Source organism: Egretta garzetta, unplaced genomic scaffold, assembly GCF_000687185.1.
Source record: "Egretta garzetta isolate BGI_Z169 unplaced genomic scaffold, ASM68718v1 scaffold69, whole genome shotgun sequence".
Lineage (NCBI taxonomy): Eukaryota > Metazoa > Chordata > Aves > Pelecaniformes > Ardeidae > Egretta > Egretta garzetta.
In genome coordinates, this window is record NW_009260790.1 from 1556924 (window position 1) to 1575232 (window position 18309).

The 18309-nt window shown below is 43.4% G+C and overlaps 1 protein-coding gene across 1 annotated transcript in view; it reads left to right on the plus strand.

Annotated features, from left to right (window-relative positions):
- PLOD1 (procollagen-lysine,2-oxoglutarate 5-dioxygenase 1) overlaps window positions 1-18290 on the plus strand; it is a 21022-nt gene extending 2732 nt beyond the window's left edge. The window contains exons 2-19 of the mRNA XM_035901851.1: window positions 4488-4579; window positions 5089-5225; window positions 6464-6627; window positions 7125-7237; window positions 8882-8945; window positions 10078-10175; window positions 10512-10613; window positions 10730-10861; window positions 11130-11251; window positions 11935-12039; window positions 12473-12598; window positions 13446-13587; window positions 14123-14236; window positions 14517-14582; window positions 14947-15051; window positions 15353-15499; window positions 15815-15940; window positions 16216-18290. Coding sequence (XP_035757744.1) covers window positions 4488-4579; window positions 5089-5225; window positions 6464-6627; window positions 7125-7237; window positions 8882-8945; window positions 10078-10175; window positions 10512-10613; window positions 10730-10861; window positions 11130-11251; window positions 11935-12039; window positions 12473-12598; window positions 13446-13587; window positions 14123-14236; window positions 14517-14582; window positions 14947-15051; window positions 15353-15499; window positions 15815-15940; window positions 16216-16371 — 2111 coding nt within the window. The 3' untranslated portion in view covers window positions 16372-18290. The remainder of the gene's footprint in view (window positions 1-4487; window positions 4580-5088; window positions 5226-6463; window positions 6628-7124; window positions 7238-8881; window positions 8946-10077; window positions 10176-10511; window positions 10614-10729; window positions 10862-11129; window positions 11252-11934; window positions 12040-12472; window positions 12599-13445; window positions 13588-14122; window positions 14237-14516; window positions 14583-14946; window positions 15052-15352; window positions 15500-15814; window positions 15941-16215) is intronic.
- The last annotated feature ends 19 nt before the right edge of the window (window positions 18291-18309 follow it).

The following is an 18309-nucleotide window of genomic DNA, read 5'->3' on the forward strand; positions in this document are numbered from 1 at the left end:
CCCGAGACCAGCGCCTGCTGCCGAGTCTGAGCCCCCCGGCGGCATCCAGAGCCTGCTGCCGAGTTCTGAGGCGGTGCGCAGCCTGGCGTGGGCGTCCTCCGCACACGCTTCTTGAGTGCCTCAGTAAGCAGGCAGGCGCTCAGAGATCTGAGTTGTGCGAGAGGACCCTCGGACACTATTTCATCCCAGTAAAGTACTCGCGGCCCCTTGGGCTGCGTGCCCACCTGGGTCAGCCCTTCCTGCTTTTGAACTTAGGCAGTTCAAGAATTCAGTAACAGAAAGCATTTGATCCCAGCTTGGCCACGCTGTGATCTGAGATCCGGATGCTCCCAAAATAACATCAGTCTATCCCACATAAACAGTTGGTAGATGCTCCGAAGAGTAGTTGGTAGAACAGTAGAGGATTAGGGCAGCTACAGAATGTCAGCCAGGCTGACAAAGAGGTTCATACACTGTCACTCTGCCAAGAAGTTTGGATAATTATCTCTGCCTTCATTAGAGAAGTGGCAATTAGGAGATTGCATCTTGCACCTAGAATATTTCCCCTCAGAATATGTGATTCTGATATAATTACTATATATATTAATACAGTTAATGTGTATCTGTGGAAGTGTTGGGAGTTCTTTAGGTATAGTGGCATAACTAAAGTAAAATAATTTCAGCATTTAGGATAACTATTAGACAAATGTAAGGAAGAAATTAATCTCTCTGTGCTATCCTGCCTTCCTCACACACCCCAAATCTTCCCTGGTTTTAGTTAGGGTTTAGAGTGCACTAGAGATACAAGATTGGGTACTGGGGAAAGAGAGTGGAGGTATGTTGGTTAGCAAGAGGGATTTGGAATTAACTGCTTTCTGAACCCATCATTTCTGGCATGGCTTGAAGGAAAAAATGCCTTACCTTTTCTGTGCCCCAGCTTCCCTAGAGTAATATGAGAATAATGATACCTGTCTTCTCTCTTCTATGTTCTTTTAGATCTCTGCAAAAGCTCTAAGCCTGGTTATTTGTAGTTAATTGAGTCTTTTAAAATAAACTTTTGTAAATGTAAATTTAATACAGAGATTATATTATCCACTATTAAATTAGGCACTGATTTTTTTCTATTTGATCCCCCTATTAATGGTATTTTCTTGTATGCTACCTTAACAGAAAGTAGCACAGTAAGATTTCCCAAAGCACAGCCTAGGGATAAACTCATTCCTTGTCCTAAAATGCAGCTGCAGCTGCAGTCTGAGTCTGAGAAGTAAATAACTCCAAAATTTTTTGTTACTGATGCTTTCCCTGTAGAGTCAGGGCAGAAGTAAATAACTCCAAAATTTTTTGTTACTGAACTTATCTTGTCACTGATTTTTACTCTTTGTAAAAACTCAGGAAGTCTACCCAGTCATTTCAGTGTGATGTTGATATCAGAGTCCCTGTTCCAGTGCTTTGCTCAGGATCCTTTTCATCTTAGTGCTCAAAAGCTCTCACAAAAGTGGTAAATGTCCTCTATTATCATTCTACCGATGGAAAAACAGAGGGATAGCAAGATTGGGTCCTTGTTGCACAGCAGACCTAGCAGTACAGTCCAGCTCCCCCGGTTCCTAATCCAGCACTTGGTTCGTTAACCGTACTGTGTTCATATTTTGCAGCCATACCATTATTAAATGTATTTATATGATTTCTAATTGTCAGCATGGCCCAAGGAGTCTCTGGGCACTGGAGGCCCAGTTTAACAGAATAGACTACTGTTTCTACATATGAAAAGTAACTGTGACATGGAAAATAGGGAAGCACAAATCTGCTTTCAGAGGTTTTAAAATGCCTGCGTGTGATACTGAAATTAAAAGGGTTTACTGCTCTGCCTGTGGAAATACCTTTCAGCTGTACCACCATTCAGCAACATCTTCGAGAAAGAGAAAAAAGGGTTAAAGGAGAGGGAATGGAGGCAGCATAGCTCAGCCCAAGCTTCTAGTACTGGACTGAAAGAATGTCTCTTGGGATGGGGAAAGCTCTCACTGCTGCAGAGATTTCTTAGAACAGAAACTGAGCTTAATGTCTCTCAGAGCCCTACTCCCACGGAGCAGTAATGAGAAGGGAATCTGTAACTTGGAATTCTGCTGGGGAGGATAATTGTGCTGGCTTTTCCATGCTCCAGTGAGTTCACACGCTGCACGGTGAAACCTTTTCTGTCTTAGAAATAGGGCATGGCTTCCTGTTCATCCCTGTGAGCCTTTAACTCTCGCATCTCGTCCAGCAAACTTCTGGCAGTCATATCATAAACAGTTTGTTGCTTTCTTGGGGTGGCAGGGTGGAAATGAATTAGGGATTTATTTCATGTGAGATGCCTGAGAACTCAGGCTGAAATAATTGCATAGCAGTCAGGGTCTTTTCTTTCTTTCCTTCTTTTATCATTATCATATTCTTCCTCCTCTCCCTTTGGGTACTAGAATTTGATGTTTGTCTTTACATTCCTCTCTGGCAAGCCCATATTTGCCCCCCTTGTCACTGGCAGTATGATCTTCACCTTCTCAGAAACCATGAGCTCAGAACTACCTAATAAAGCTGCCATGGTTTTCTGCATGCCATTGTATGGCTAGAAACTTTAATGGCTTTAACACATTCCCTGACAAGATACATATTTTACTCGTTTGTTTGCACCCTCTGACTGGACAGGACACAAGGAACTGGAGTGTGCTGGAGGAGCTGGATTACGAATGCACCTCATTCATCCAAAAATATGCCTTTAAAAACTGGACAAATGCAGGATTCATATTCTTTTACTTATCCTTCCCTTTGTCTGTCTGTGTGAATGTCTAACAAAATACAATTAGAGCTGACCTTCTATTGACTGTTCTCAATCTCTCTTTTTATTCCAATGCAGGTAAAGGATTTTAGGAATTTTCTTGGGAACATTCTCTTTCTTCCTAACTTGGAGTCTTACACTTACTTTTTGCTTTTGCTGCCTTCGTCAGGTCTATCTAGGACTCCAGCTCCTAGATCCATTCTTTTTAAGATCAGACAGAATATCAGATTGGGTACACTGGGAAGATGCATCTGCTACATCCATTGAAAAAAAATCATTGTTCCAAAAGAAGCCTGCTCAAGCCAAGAAAATGTGCTTTCTGTTTTTCCTGGTATTTTCTGATGTTAAAATCGGATGGCCAGGATTCACATTTAAGCACAGTTGCCAGAGCCTATACAAATTCCTACTTAAGCAAAAGTGTTAAGATGAAGTATAGCATTTAATCATTACAATGAAGAAACCAGAGCTTCCACGTAAAAAAATCCTATTCCAGTGATACTATAGAGAAACTTCTGAAAGAGAACTTCAGGATTTAGCTTTGTCATTTTTAAGGGACTGGAAATGAAAAGCAAGTTTGGGAGGAGAATGTAAACAAAAGTTACGGTGGAATTAAATTCATATTGTGTATGTATGAAAAAACCTGGAAAACACCTTAGGAATGCAGTAGAAAATTGGAGCAGCCATGGAGAGGGAGTAATAACTAACAGCCTAATTTTGGTCTTCTCTGTACCCAGTCAATGCTGAGTGACAAAAAAGCAACTCTGTGGGGAACAGGAAGCCAATTGCACTAAATGGATGACTTCCAAATGGGTATTTTATAGTAGTTCTATTTTTTGTCTTCAAATTTAATTTCCTTCGTACTGTATGTGAGAGAATTGTAGCTTTCAATAGCAGGGCAAAAAAACTGTTAATACGGTGTATTTTCTTTTTCTAGCTCATAACTCAGACAATGAAATTGTATCTTTACATAATCTCTCGTTTTATACCCAGGACCAAGTTCTAACCTCCCTCGGCTGCAAATTGCTTGTGCTGCAATTAGGTTTGGGTTCTTCAATCAAACACTGAAATTTGAGGGTGCTTTTTCCCTGTTCTGTCACCTGTGATAGTTAGTTCCTCCAGTAAAACACTGGCTACGTCCACACTTTCTTTTTTTACCTATATGAATCTTTGATGAGTTGGTGCCAAGAAAATACAGGCAGCAAATCAGTAGGATTTGAAGCTGGTTTTCTTCCTGAGGTTGAAGCTTTGTGGGTGGTGAGAACATGTGTAGTGCTTAACGTTGTACAGTGTAGAGGTAATTGGGTGAGGTATAAGCAAGCTGTTCTCTTCTCAGCAGGATATGTTAGCTCCACAGCTAGACTGTCTCCCTTGCCTGATTTAAAATGAACCTGGACATCTGTCAATGTTTTATAGAACAGACGTAACCTGTGTCCATGAACAGCAGTGACTGTTCCTGCAAAAGTTGGGACTCCTGGATTCTATTGGTGGATTCATGATCAACTTATAGAATGTACTGGGAAAGTCACTTTGTCAGCAGTTGGATTTTGACTTCCCTTTGTCAAATCTGTCAAGTACCTTTAAGACTATTGATCCCTACCTTGGCTCAGTATCTGATAGTAAAGCCTCTTTGTGAGGTGTGGAACAGCTGGTTATGAAAACAACACGAGGTCAATGTGTCTCTTGTTCTTTCTCCTGTATGCAGAAAACCTGCTGGTTCTTACTGTTGCCACCAAGCAGACCGAGGGATTCCAACGCTTTAGAAGATCAGCCCGATTCTTCAACTACAAAGTCCAGGTGATGGCTAGCAGCCACGGTGGTGGTTGGCCAAAGGGAATTTTGATGTGTGGAATGGATAAGACTTGGGCCACAAAGTGATTAAATAAAAGCTCAAGAGAGGACACACCAACTCAGCTGACTGAAAAATACTGTGACTGGGGCATTTCTGCAGCGGTCTCTTATTCCATCCTGAGTGTTGGCTTGAGATGAGATCCATAATTCCTACTCAAGGGAGCCCCGTGGCACTTTTCCATTGCAATGCCAAAATACACAGTACAGAGTGTGATTCTGTCCCTGTTGCTGAGAGTGCTTTGTTACTGTGTTACGTGTTACTCTGGCTGTGCATCCCAGAGAATGGCTCAAAGGCTGGCGTATATACCTAGTCTGTTTGTCCTGATGCTGCTTTTTTTGTTGTGATTTGCACTGGGAGTTACCAGGACTAGTAAAGTTGTGGGTTCTGGTCCTTTCCTGTGAGCCTTGCTGGGAAAGCGATCTGTTCAATAGACCCTGTGCCTTTCGTTTTTTAGGTGCTGGGGCTGGATGAGGAATGGCAGGGTGGAGATGACAAGAAGCCAGCAGGAGGTGGGCAGAAGGTCCGTCTCTTGAAATCAGCTTTGAAGCAGTATGCGGATAAGGAAGACTTGATCATCCTTTTCGTAGAAAGGTAATGGGTTGGAAAGTATTTTCCATGAACTGAATCATAAGGCTGTTTGGACAGGTTCTTACTAAGAAGAAATTAACTGTGAAGTAGATTGCTTTTGGAAGGTGTGTCCAGACCTCCTCTGTTTTTTTCCCCCTGAATTCTCTGCAGTTGCCTGAGAGTTGCTCAGAGCTGCATCCGTGGCAGCTGGGAAGGTCTGATCAGAACAAGCTGATTCCAACTCTTGCATAAAGTTGATAGTGTTATACCTGTTTCTGCCAGGGTGGAATTTGGCTGCCTCTGTCTGCAGAGAATGAGGAGACGATTTCTGTGGATCTATGCAGGCCTTTCTTACCAGAATTATTTGTTTTATAAAGTGAGGCAGGCTGCAGCACAATCCTGAGAGCCAAGAATTAGTCTGCCAGAGAAATGTGAAGAGGGAAAAGGACAGTTTGGAGTCTCAGTGTCTTCTCATATGCCCAGCAACAGGCAGGGCTGGGATCCCTGTATCTGTCTCTAGCTCCCATGGCAGGGAAATCATCTTTTGCAGCTCTGAGTGTCTACGTGTGTTTAGAGAAGTTGGGAATGATGAATCTCTGGAATGAAAAACTTTTTCACTCACCAAAATGACTTTGAAGTATGCAAATCCTTTTGCAGAAAATGCAAGTTTCATTCTGGGAGTGTTGCCTGGGAATTAGTCCGTTCTATCCAGTACTAAAGGGAGAGAGGCTGGAGTGCAGCATCCAGTGACGAGTGGCCAGTATAGGTTCTTCCTGAAGATTTTCAGGGAGCTTAGTGGAGAGTGGCAGGATGCCAAAAGATGTAAAAAGCATGACCTACAGGTTTGTGTAATCTGGAAAGGAATGGCAGAGTAATTCCTCCTCCGATAAGTAAAAAGTTGTTACAGTGAGGGCACCAGTGCTTCACAGTTCCAAATGGGGGAAAAGCAAGAAGAGATCAATATGTTCTGCAGCTTGGAAGATTTGTTTTTATCATCAGTGAAAACTTCGTAAAAATAAGAATGGGTGTAATTTCCCCCAGGCCAATGTGGAATCTTTTGCAGTGGAAAGTAACTCCCAACTCCACAATGAATAAGATTGCACTTCAATTAGCTGTAATTATGACAAAAAATGTAATACTGTGAAGCAGAGCTAAAAGAAAGGGATTCCTAAAAAATCAGCTGTTTCTAGTAACTTTTCACACTGACGTGTTTTTCTGACTCCATTCTTTTCTGACCCTTCCACGTCTGTGTTTTACTCTAGCTATGATGTACTCTTTGCTTCGGGCCCCACAGAACTGCTGAAGAAGTTCAAACAAGCCAAGAGCAAGGTGGTTTTCTCAGCAGAGAACTACATCTATCCAGACAGAAAGTTGGAAGCCAAGTATCCTCAGGTGCGAGATGGAAAGCGCTTCCTGGGTTCTGGAGGTAAGACTTCTTTCATCTGAGAACCTCTCTCAGCTTTCTCCTCATATTAGAAGGCTTTTGGGAGAAGTAGCAAGGGACCAGGTTGGAAAGCATCTTTACTGAAGATGGTGCAAACTGAAGCCCTGTGCATAACTCGCTGTAATGGAAAGACTAGCAATGCTCCTGTCTTTTACCTGCAGGAGGGGACATAGCTATGAATTGCCTGTAGAAGAGAGGAACCTGCTCCCTATTCCTTCTCTCTTTTCAGTGAGACTTGTCACTCAGGGTGTGGGTATCTGAGCTTTTCTGATGCTGAAGAATACAAGTCTGATCCTGGTGTCATTCCATGTTGGGAAGTGCAGTCTGTATATGCCTTTGCTGAAAGCTGGTGTATCTCCGCAGGAGCACAGGGTGGAGTGAGACTTTGTGTGAAAACAGTGAGGGTGAGGGGGTATACAGGACTACTTCCCTTTTTTGGTTATATGGGTTGAAACACCTCTTCATACTTATTCCCCCAGGCTTCATAGGTTATGCTCCAAACCTGAAGAAGCTTGTGGAGGAGTGGAAGGGACAGGACGATGACAGTGACCAGCTCTTCTATACAAATGTCTTCTTGGATCCAGAAAAAAGAGTAGGTGTAGCTAGATTTTGGCATTAGGACAAGTTGTCTGAGAAGCATTGCTGTTAATCCTCTGTGCAGTATCCCTGTTGACAGTAAAAGAAGTTAATGACGTGCATGTTGACCCTTAATTACTGCTCTGGCATCCTTGCATGGAAAAGGCCAGTAGTATGTCTAGCTACCCATTTTCCTTCTTAAAATTTGCATTCTAGCCACTATCCCCTTGTTCTGTTATTAGCAGTTTTTATCTTTAAGCTTAAAACATGAATGGGAAAATAGATGCCTTAAAACAAGTCTTGCTGGAAACTCATACCAGTATCTGTAGGTGCTGATGTTTAAAGCTATTGAGTGTGGCAGAACTAACCAGCCTCCTCCCGGGGATGTGAAACCCAGACTTTAACTGTGCAGTGCTGACTTAGAGATATCCAACCTTGCACTGAAGTACATTGTAGGTAAAAGGGGCAGATGAGGCCTGAGCAAATTTGAGGTAACGAAAGGGACAAAGGTTCACAGCCTTGTAGCCACTGTTGTGCCCCAGGGTGGAGACCATAGGCATCACAGTGGGTAGCCCTGCAGGAACAAAGAGGCTGCCACTGCCTCCAGATCCTGGCTGACAAAATCTGCGTCAGCCTTTGTAGCATGCCGCATAACATCTACAGAAGCCTGGAATGAACCCTGGAAGCGTCATTGCTATTCCAGCACCATGTGGTGCACTGGCCTAACCGTCCAGCCCACAGGGTGATTCTGCTTCTGTCGTCCCTGCTCAGTTCTGCATTATGCAGTGCAGTCTGTTCCCGAGGGACACCACAAATGCATGGGAACTAAGAAGTCAGACTGTGACAGTAAAGTCGAGAGGAAGCATTGGAAATAGGAAACTACTTTCAGACTGATTAGGGAAGGAGTTGCACTTTTTTACCAGCAGTGCTGGTAAAAAATACAGAACAGCTTCACTTTTTTCCATCCCCAAATCTGAATATGGCCCATGATATTTTAACGTGAACAGTTCCTTTAATGTTCTCATCTGCAGTTCTGGCCCTATGCCACACAAAGGCTGAGTAATTCCACTGAGCTGGCATTCAGACAGCGGATGTTAGCACCCTGCTGTCCTTTCCAGTAATCAATCTTAATAGATGCCTGGGGGGACACTGTTAAGTCAGAGCTGGATTTTAGTCTGACAAAAATCCAGTCAGAGTATGACTTGCAGCAGGGGATAAAAAACAAAAACTGCATGAGCTGGCCTTGCACCCTTCCTGTGTTCTGGCTTGACACCGGTACCTGGGGCAATACTTGGGGTAATGCTCACCCTGTGGATAGATGGCAAGAAACTGTCTTAGTGGGTTTTATATGACTGTGCTGCAAGTGTGCTTCTTCAATATGCTGTGTATTATTATTGGCACACCCACAGCAGCTTTAAAATGTTTATTTGCATGGTTTTGCCTAATATAATACATTTAAATTGTTTTAGAAAATGGCAAATTGTCCCAGATTCAAGTGAAAATGAGGATTAGCTGGGAGTGTCTTAGCTTCAGAGCTTGGAGAGTATGGAAATGATTACAGGAATGTGGTATATCTTCACTCAGCATAGGGTCTCTCACATGTAAAGAATGGGTGCCCACTTGTGTTCTAATTAAGGTTATTTATCTCATTCTTTTAAAGGAAAGTATCAACATCAGTCTAGACCAAAGAAGCCGGATCTTCCAAAACCTAAATGGAGCATTAGGTGAGATGGAAGAAGGAAGCTCATTTCTCCTTGTAATGCAACTGCATGCTGACACCAGAAATAAAGTTGTGTTGTGGCCGAAGGGATTAAATTTCAGAAATTCCTGTCTCTGCAGAATGAGCCTCAGTAAAAAGCCTCTGCCAGAGTTCTGGGATTTATTTGCATTTCTACTGTGACCAGCTAGGTTCTCATTTCAATTCCCTCTTCACTTGGGGGAATGCAGGTCAGGTTTTCTATCTTACACGTCCTTGCCACTTTGATCTCCAAGCATGTCGGATTGCATTTGCCTTGGTGATTGAAACTGGGAGGGACTTCAGTGCAAGTAATAACACATAACCCTGCCTAGGGCTTGCCTGTCTTTCCGCTTCAAAACTGAGTGTGGAATGCCACAGAAGGTGAGATGCAGCCAGACACTGCTTGTGAGCACTCACTGACCATGCAAAGCTCTGACCTGACCTGCTGGTTTGATTTTGCTAGTCCTGGCAAAAGTGATTTGCTTACTCTCCTGACACTACTGCCTAATGTTTTCAGTTTACAGTCTTGCACCACTCCATCTTTGTTCCAGTCAGGTAAAAAATTATAATGGCAGTGTAGTTTTTGGCTCCTGTACTCATTACAACAGTCATAGACTGGAGCTTGGATCTGTACTAGTCTGTTTTCCAAAGGATGTTGTGTGGTTGTGTTGAGGAGACATCTTGGATGATCTCTGCCAGGAGGGTGGACTTTTGTCTGGGGTGAAAAAGAGAGACAGCAGGTGTGTAGAATGCTTAGGTGAGAAGAGCCAGAGTTCTCCCTGGCCATCAGTTGGTTGTCACAGCACAATTTTGTCAACGCCAGCATTGAAAGACTGTTTCAGTGTGGCTTCTGCCAGTTCCCAGTAGAAGGCGTATTTGTCAGCCCGGCAAGCTGCAGTTTGTCCAGCTTCCCAGCAATCTTCTTGTTACCTCACAGGATCATTCTGAACATTTTTTATCCTTTCTGGGTATGGTCTGTAGCCCTTAAACTACTTGTGCATGGTTATCCATGTCCACACTTTCATCTTTCAGCAGTTGTTCAGTAGAAATGAGGCATTGTGCTGCTAATTATTAATAAAAGCCTTCCTCTGATACCATGATGGCGATGTCATTTCCAGATGAGGTAGTTCTGAAGTTTGAAAACTCAAGAGTGAGAGCAAGAAACTTGTTATATGACACTCTGCCTGTGGTGATTCATGGAAATGGACCCACCAAGGTAAGTGGGTGTCCTGAAGGAAAGATTTTATATGTCTTTGTTGCAAAGTGACCCCTTAGGCTTGAGTGTATCACGTTACTGGTCTTCCCGTATACGGACTTTCCCTGTGTACACTTACACTTGAGAAACGATAAGTGGTCCAGGTCCATAGCAGCAAGGTGGGTCTGGTTCAAAGATCACCATGTAGTTAGACCCTCAGGCTGTCATGCCTTTTAGATTCTTTAGTCCAAGAAGAAAGTAAATGAAGTTCTGATAAAATGTAATCTTACACTGGGGGTGGATGCAAAGGAACTCCCCTGCCTTGTAATGCATAACATGGCAAATTGCCTTTTGCAGCTGCAGTTGAACTACCTGGGAAACTACATTCCTCAAATATGGACATTTGAGACTGGCTGTACTGTGTGTGATGAAGGTCTGCGAAGCCTCACAGGGTTTAAGGTAAGGCTGATGTCTTTTCAAAGCTCTTAAGACAAGTCTTAACAATTACAATGGCATCTTATGTGTCTGGTGTGGTACCTGAGCCACCACTTCTCTCTTCTTCTCACTGAATGTAGGATGAAGCATTGCCAATGGTTCTGATTGGCATTTTCATCGAGCAGCCCACACCATTCCTCTCCCAGTTTTTCTTGCGGCTTCGTAACCTTCATTATCCAAAGCAACGAATCCAGCTCTTCATTCACAACAATGTAAGTAAAGTTGGCCTTAGCAAATGCGGGGAAAATGTAAACCTCCTCCTGTACTGTAGGCACCTTTGCAACCTTTGACTAGACTTCCAGGCCCTGTAATCCCAGTACATATCTGCAATGGCACCTATATGATAGCTCCATCCAGCTGTAAAGATGTGGAAGTGGGAAGCACTGTTGCTCATCTGGTTTGGCATTTTCAAGAACAGGAGGTTGAGCAGCCTGGGATGAGCCATCTCATCTGTTTTTCCTTATTTTTCCTTTGGCATAGGAGCAACATCACTTGATGCAGGTGGACTCTTTTGTTAAAGAGCATGGCAAAGACTATCTCGCCATCAAAGTCATTGGACCAGATGATGAGGTGGAGAATGCTGAGGCGCGTAACTTAGGCATGTAAGTGAAGAGGCCATACATGATGGCTAGCGGAGTCAGCCTGTGTCCAAACTAAGGCAGTCCAGTTTTTCTGGGTATCTTCACTATCAAGTGGATGCTTCTCTTCTTTCAGTCACCCTCTTCTTTCAGTTTTCCTAGCATTAACTCCCCATGCCCATTATATATTGGAAAAAAATCAGCCCTGAAAACAGCTCCCTTCAGAAACCAAGTTCTCACTGGTCCTTTGCTATGTTAGAGGGATAGCCCCGTACCTCCCACCCTCACCAAGCAGTCTATATGCCCAGTCATAGATCACAAAGAATATGCACCTATATCTCTGAAGAGGAGTGTAGTAGTAAAACTAAGAGCTAGTGGCAGAGTATCTTCCTGTCTGTGATCAGGAGGTGTGAGTTTGAGCTCAGGTCTGGATTTGGGACAAACATAAATGGGAACCTTTTCAGTTTGTGCTGGGGAAACAGTTTGCTAAATGTTGATTTTGGCTGTGTCTCAGTGTATGCTATTGGATACTGAATCTGATGTACTTGTACTATGCCAGCCTTCTGGGTTGTTACATTAAACTGAACTTTTCTGAGAACCTAGAAGACCTTTAGTCTACAGGGTAGGGGAATTCCTGGTGTTCTGTCCATTGTCTTGGTCTGTTCTGGGAGGGTTTTGGTATGACTTTTCTTGTTCTCTGGCTATAGGGATTTGTGCAGAAAGGATCCTGACTGTGACTATTACTTTAGCCTGGATGCTGAGATAGTTCTGAAGAACACAGAGACTCTAAGGATCCTGATCGAACAGAACAAGTGAGTTCTTTGGTCTGAGCAATCCTTATTGCTCATTTGTCACATGAAGAATACAGTGAGCTCTTTTATCACTGAGATGTGTAAGGCACTAGGGGAACCATGTCAGAGATGGAATGTTAGACAAATGCCTCTTATTTGGTCTTTTTTTACTGTAGTTGTAATCCCTGGATTTTAGGTGTAAATCATCTGTAGTTTTGTCTTTATGTAGTCGCTAGAACAAATCGGATTCTAAGAGACCTGCTGCAAGGTGCAGTTAGTTAGGAGATTGTGACCATATTTGCTCTCAGGTGGAATTTTATTCCAACGAAGTAAATAAAAGCAGCAACTCTGTAAGTGAAGGACATTCTAACTCTTACAGTCCTGTGGTTTGTAAATCTTTTCCTTCCTGTGGTAACACCCTGTCCTGCAATACCTTTTTCTTTTGTGCTCGCAGGCTGGTGATTGCCCCACTGGTAAGCCGTCATGAGAAGCTGTGGTCAAATTTCTGGGGAGCGCTGAGCCCTGATGGATACTATGCCCGCTCAGAAGATTATGTGGATATTGTTCAAAGGCGGAGGGTGTGAGTATGCAAAGAGAGTTTCTTACTGATATAATTCCTCAAATGTAAAGCCTGCTGCAGCACATTATCATCAAAACAGCTAATGTCAAAGAACCAGAGAGCTCAACTGTCTTTGTGCATAGAAGATGAAAAGAAGTCTGTATTCCCATTTGGAAGCTGCTCTGTGTTCTCCCCTGAGCAGAGACCATAACATACTTGGGGCAGATTTTCTTATGATCAGAGTAAGGGTTTAAGAGTCCTGACTCTGCTGAAATCACTTCATCTTATTCATGCTGTGTTTTCCCCCCTGTGGATTATAGTTAGTGTGATTCTTAAAATCCTGTAAAGTGCGCTTAATCTTTATCAGATAGTCTTCATAAAATACCAGGTGACCCTTGAATGGAAGATTCACAAAATGTAATTGTTCTTTCATTCACATTCCTGAAGGGCACTCTTTTTTTTTTTTTTTTTTTTTTTTTTTTTCCAGGCCATTATGTGTGTGATAAAGTCTGGAAATCAGCTTATGCACTTTTGGCTGGTTCAGTTTTTTTAAATCACTGGGAAAAAAAAATGTTGATCTCTCTGGGAAGAGATTCAAGCCATTAATTGTGTCCCTAGCAAAAACACACAGTAGCAATTAATTGCTTTCACAGTGGACTAGCATTTGTGCAGCTTGAAAGCTCTGGGCAATATCAGTGATTTTTCCTGGAATGACAATTCCTTTTGGTATGGTTTCTCCCTGCTATTCTGAGTTGGCTCATTTAAGCAAGCCTGGCTGATACTGCAGTGCTGCCTTCCACCCTGTCAAATCCAGCAGTTTCTGTCTTAGTGCTGTTTCAAGGCTTACTCTCTGACCCCTGTGTTTCAGTGGGCTTTGGAACGTTCCCTACATCAGCAGTGTTTACATGGTTAAAGCCAAGGCTCTGCGATCAGAACTTGACCAGGGAGATCTCTTCCACAGTGGCAAGCTGGATGCTGACATGGCTTTCTGCCATAACGTTCGGAATCAGGTCAGTCGAGGAGAGAGAAGCTGGCAGGGGAGAACTGCATGCCAGGGTGGAGGTGACAAGATTAAGTAGTTTCAAGGCACTCAGCTCTGCCAGGGCATGGAACAAGATGAACTGGCATTACTCAGTACCGTGCAGGCTTGGAACAGTGTGGGATTTCTATCTTGCTGTGAAACCACGCAGAGCCAGGGACCACTAAATGCAGATAACGTTTTTGGTTTTGGGCCTATTGAGGGCTGTTCTAAATGGGGTTGAGAGGGTAAGAAGGAAGAACCTAATCTCACAGCAGCTGGTCTTCTCTGCTTCCAGCCTTGGCTGACAAGAGGCACAGAGTTACTGACTCTGGCTCTAACCTTTCAAAGTTTCTCATATCCAGCGTGGAAATGAAACTGAAGGCCCACAGGAGAAAGAATGAATAAATGAACAGTTTGTGTAGAGCCATTGTCACTGGGAAACTGTCTGGTGCTTATATTTCATATTGGCTCACAGAAATGTGAGGTCTGGAAACAAAACTTGATTGTTTCCCTCTGTCCTGCAGGGAGTCTTTATGTACCTGACAAATCGGCATCAGTTTGGACACATACTGTCCCTGGAGAATTATCAGACAACTCACCTCCACAATGACCTCTGGCAAATATTCAGCAATCCTGAGGTGAGATAACCTGCGTGCTCAGCAGGCTTAGCAATGTGGCATGCAAAGATCTGATGACTGGCTTCACCAATATGGAAGGTCCAGGCTTTGTAATAATGATGTCTCTTAGATGGGAATGAGGAGCATAGTCACAGAATTCAAAGAGAGGGTGTTTATGTGATTCATAAAATCTGGATCTTCAAAGCCTGTGAAATACTGTGCTGTGTGAGTGCCTGGCTTTTCACTGCCTCTTTAGCCAGGCTCCACAGAAATGACTGGTTTGCTTATTTTTTTGCTGCAGGACTGGAGGGAAAAGTACATCCATGAAAACTACACAGCAGCTCTGAAAGGGAAATTGGTAGAAACGGTAAGAAAACATCACTCTTATCCATCAGAATGGGAGATTGGCATCTGGGCAGTGCTTGTATCATCACTGTCATCATTCTCAGGAATAAGCAGTTCAGTATGGCCTCGTAGTCTTTCAAATCCAGAGGAAACATGACCTTGAAAGTATTTTTAGGGCCAAATAATTTTTCTAGAAGTACAACTGCATCTCTCTTAAGTGGAAGTGGGGCACATAAATCAGAAGACAAATTTTTATCCTGAGTAAGAAGTAACTAAAAGTTACTTTCCACTTAAACTGTCTCAATCTACAGTCAGTTTAGTCTTATTCCTTTTGCCTCAAGCACCTCTCCTTATTTCTGCTATTCTCACCTGTCTACTTTCTGCAGCCTTGCCCAGATGTTTACTGGTTCCCCATATTCACTGACACTGCCTGTGATGAGCTGGTGGAAGAAATGGAACATTATGGCCAGTGGTCCACAGGTGACAACACGGTAAGAAAAAGTAGGAGCTTTTAATTAATTTTGTCTGAGTCCTCTCTAGTGTCCTCTGCAGCTACAGTGTTCAGCCCTTCTGATGGTAATATTGTTTACCTTAGGTTTTAATTATTGTTTGAAATGAGTTTTCCATCCTGGCAATTCTGATAAATAAACATCAATCATAGAATACCTGGTTGGAAGAGACCTCAAGGATCATCTGGTCCAACCTTAGATCATATTTATTTGTAGTTAGTGCTTTTCATTCCTGAAGTCCAAGGTTCCCATCCTTATGGGTATTTTCTTGATTCCATTTCAGGACAGCAGAATACAAGGTGGATATGAGAACGTCCCAACTATTGACATACACATGAACCAAATTGGCTTTGAAAGAGAATGGTATAAGTTTCTTCTGGACTATATTGCACCCATCACAGAAAAACTGTACCCAGGATACTATACCAAGGTATGTATACCTTAGCATCAGAATTTGTGGTCAGCTCAGCACCTCCTCCGGTTGCAACTTTGTGAAAGGGCTGCTAGAATCCTCTAGCAATACACACACTATTTCCCAGTGTGGAAGAACTGACCCTGGAGTATGACATAAGTATATGCATCAGGAAATACGCAATTTCCCAATGACATTCTCCTGCCTTATTGTTGCCTTTCTCTCTTAGCAGTGGGATGCAATTTAAACATTACACCCTGCTCTGCAGCTCAGTAGCCATGGACTACTTTATAGCTCTGTAACAAATGTGCACTTTGTTCTTCTCTCCTGCAGGCTCAGTTTGAGCTAGCCTTTGTAGTTCGCTACAAACCTGATGAGCAGCCTTCTTTAATGCCCCATCATGACGCTTCCACCTTTACAATTAACATTGCTTTGAACCGAGTTGGAATAGACTATGAGGTAAGTGTTTGCCAGTGTGTTGAGAATGCAGTACAGCCTCTTGAGTGGTCCAGGCAGCTGAAAACCCTTTACTTATCCATATATGTCTTCTTCTCACTAAGGATTGCAGTGAATGACTGGGCTAGGGTAGGAAAAAGATTTTTGAATGGATCAGGACACAGGAGATTCCCCAAGCGCCTTCTCACATTTTCAGAAGGGCTGCCGGGAGACCGCAGAGACCCTTTCCCTGGGGTGCTTTTACCAGCCTGATCCATCTCTTGGTTTGTTTCCATCAGGGAGGAGGCTGCCGGTTCCTGCGCTACAATTGCTCCATTCGAGCTCCACGGAAAGGGTGGACCCTCATGCATCCAGGACGCCTGACCCACTATCATGAAGGTCTTCCAACCACCAAAGGAACCCGTTATATCGCAGTGTCCTTTCTTGACCCCTAGAGCCGTGCTTCACAGGAAGGACCTTTCCCTGGCCCTGCTCACTGCTGACTTTGAGTGGAAACAGGGAATGCTGCTGAGAGTTTCTAAGGCATTGATCAAAGCTATTTGGATATTGATTTTTAATGATATTTTAAGACTCCACTACTGGAAGATCTCCCTCTCCGATACTGCAGGTAATATCTAGGAATATTGCTGTAGAATTTGGAAGGAGATTTTGTGCCTTCATTTCTGATTTCTGCTCCTCATCTGCTGTTTCTTGGAAACGCGATTTACTTGAACCTTCACTGATTGGTTGGCTTTACAAAAATGCTTTCTTGGACTGGAAATCCAGGTTTTTGGAGGATCACAAGCTCTCTCTCCAAGTAGCTGGAAGCCCATTTTCATCCACAGCGTACACGGGACCGGACACTAAACAATAATTCGTGGATACTATTCCAAATATAAACCAATCAGGGAGCTGACTCCAGCAGTCGTAACAGTTAAATTTCATACCAGATGAAACTCAGTAATAAGAGCCTGAAGATCATCTGATTCCTTACCTCTTTGCAGTCCTTGGAAGCATATCACACCGTTCAAAGCAGCAGCAGTGGCAATACAGGTGCTTCTGGTTAGCTAAAGGAAGGTCCACTAATGATACCTCTGGGATTAGAATGAAGAGATAAAAATAGGTCCCTGGATGTATTTAAAAGCTGGGTAGATGAGGTGCTTAGAGACATGGTTTAGTAGTGGACAGGTATGGTTGGACTTGATGATCTTAAAGGTCTTTTCCAGCCAAACGATTCTATGAAAGTCTCCCTATCTTCTATTACTGCAGGTAAAAGAATACATACCCAGACAAATTGAGACTGTGTTGGTATGCATAGATAAAATGTAGGAAAGAGAAGACAAGATCAGTCATGAGAGCTTCACTGCTGAGTTGTTTCTGTTCCATCTCATGTTAAGATTGTTCAAAGCTCTCATCAACCTCTGGATAATGACCCAGAGGTCCCAGTGGTCTTTGTGGCCTCGTTCCAGTTCTCAGAGATTGTTTTGATGATGTTCTTTGCATCTAATTTGAATGGGCCATCAAAGAGCTGTTCTCTGGTACTAAGGGAAATCATTATTCAGTGTTTCTATTATTTGAGATTCCAAACCAAACTGCTCCGCTGCAGACACTTCTGGGGTCAAGGCTGATAGAAATGAGTGAGGCAAGTGCTGAGAGATTGTGGTGAACTGGTAGGTGTAAAAATCTGTCTAGACTAGACCCATGGTTAGAGAGGGAAGAGGGAGAAACCTTTTCTGCTATTGCCTGTGAGATACCTGCTCTGCTTATCAGGCACCGTTGTGCTCTGGGTCTGCCAGACTAGTGTTTCACAAGCAGTAAATTCACATCATGATTGTCCTTAGGAAAAAGAAAATCTTCCTCTTAGTTCTCTGTGTCTCCAGCTTCTGCTGCCCAATTGTCAGGTGTAGAGCCCCTTCATCTAGGATCTCACTGATGCGGGCAGAATAGCTTTAGACGTGTACATTCTGACAGGGAACTTTATACAATTCGAGTGGACCCGAGGGAAGCAACAGAGCTTTCCCCGCTGCTTTCTGTGCGCTTCTTAGGGCTGTTGCAAGGCTACGCACTCACGCATGCCCAAGGGAGAAAAATCCAGGCAGGGACAATCAGTTTGAAAAGTAAAAACAACAATAGATCTTGTTAGGTGAAATCCAGAACTATCTGTTACCGAACGAAGGGACGTGGCAGGCCAATTGTTGAGAAGATGTCGAAAAGGTGTATGTATTTATATTTTTTTCACTTATTTTGTCGTGCCTTTCCTCCGCCCAGTACGGTGATTGCAGTCAGTCAGCAGCGTCACACGAGATGTACGGTTTCAGCCGGGGAACTCGCATTAAACCCGTACCCCACCCTGGCGCCCTCCGTGCCTTTGATTCTCGCGGTCGCCGCCGGCC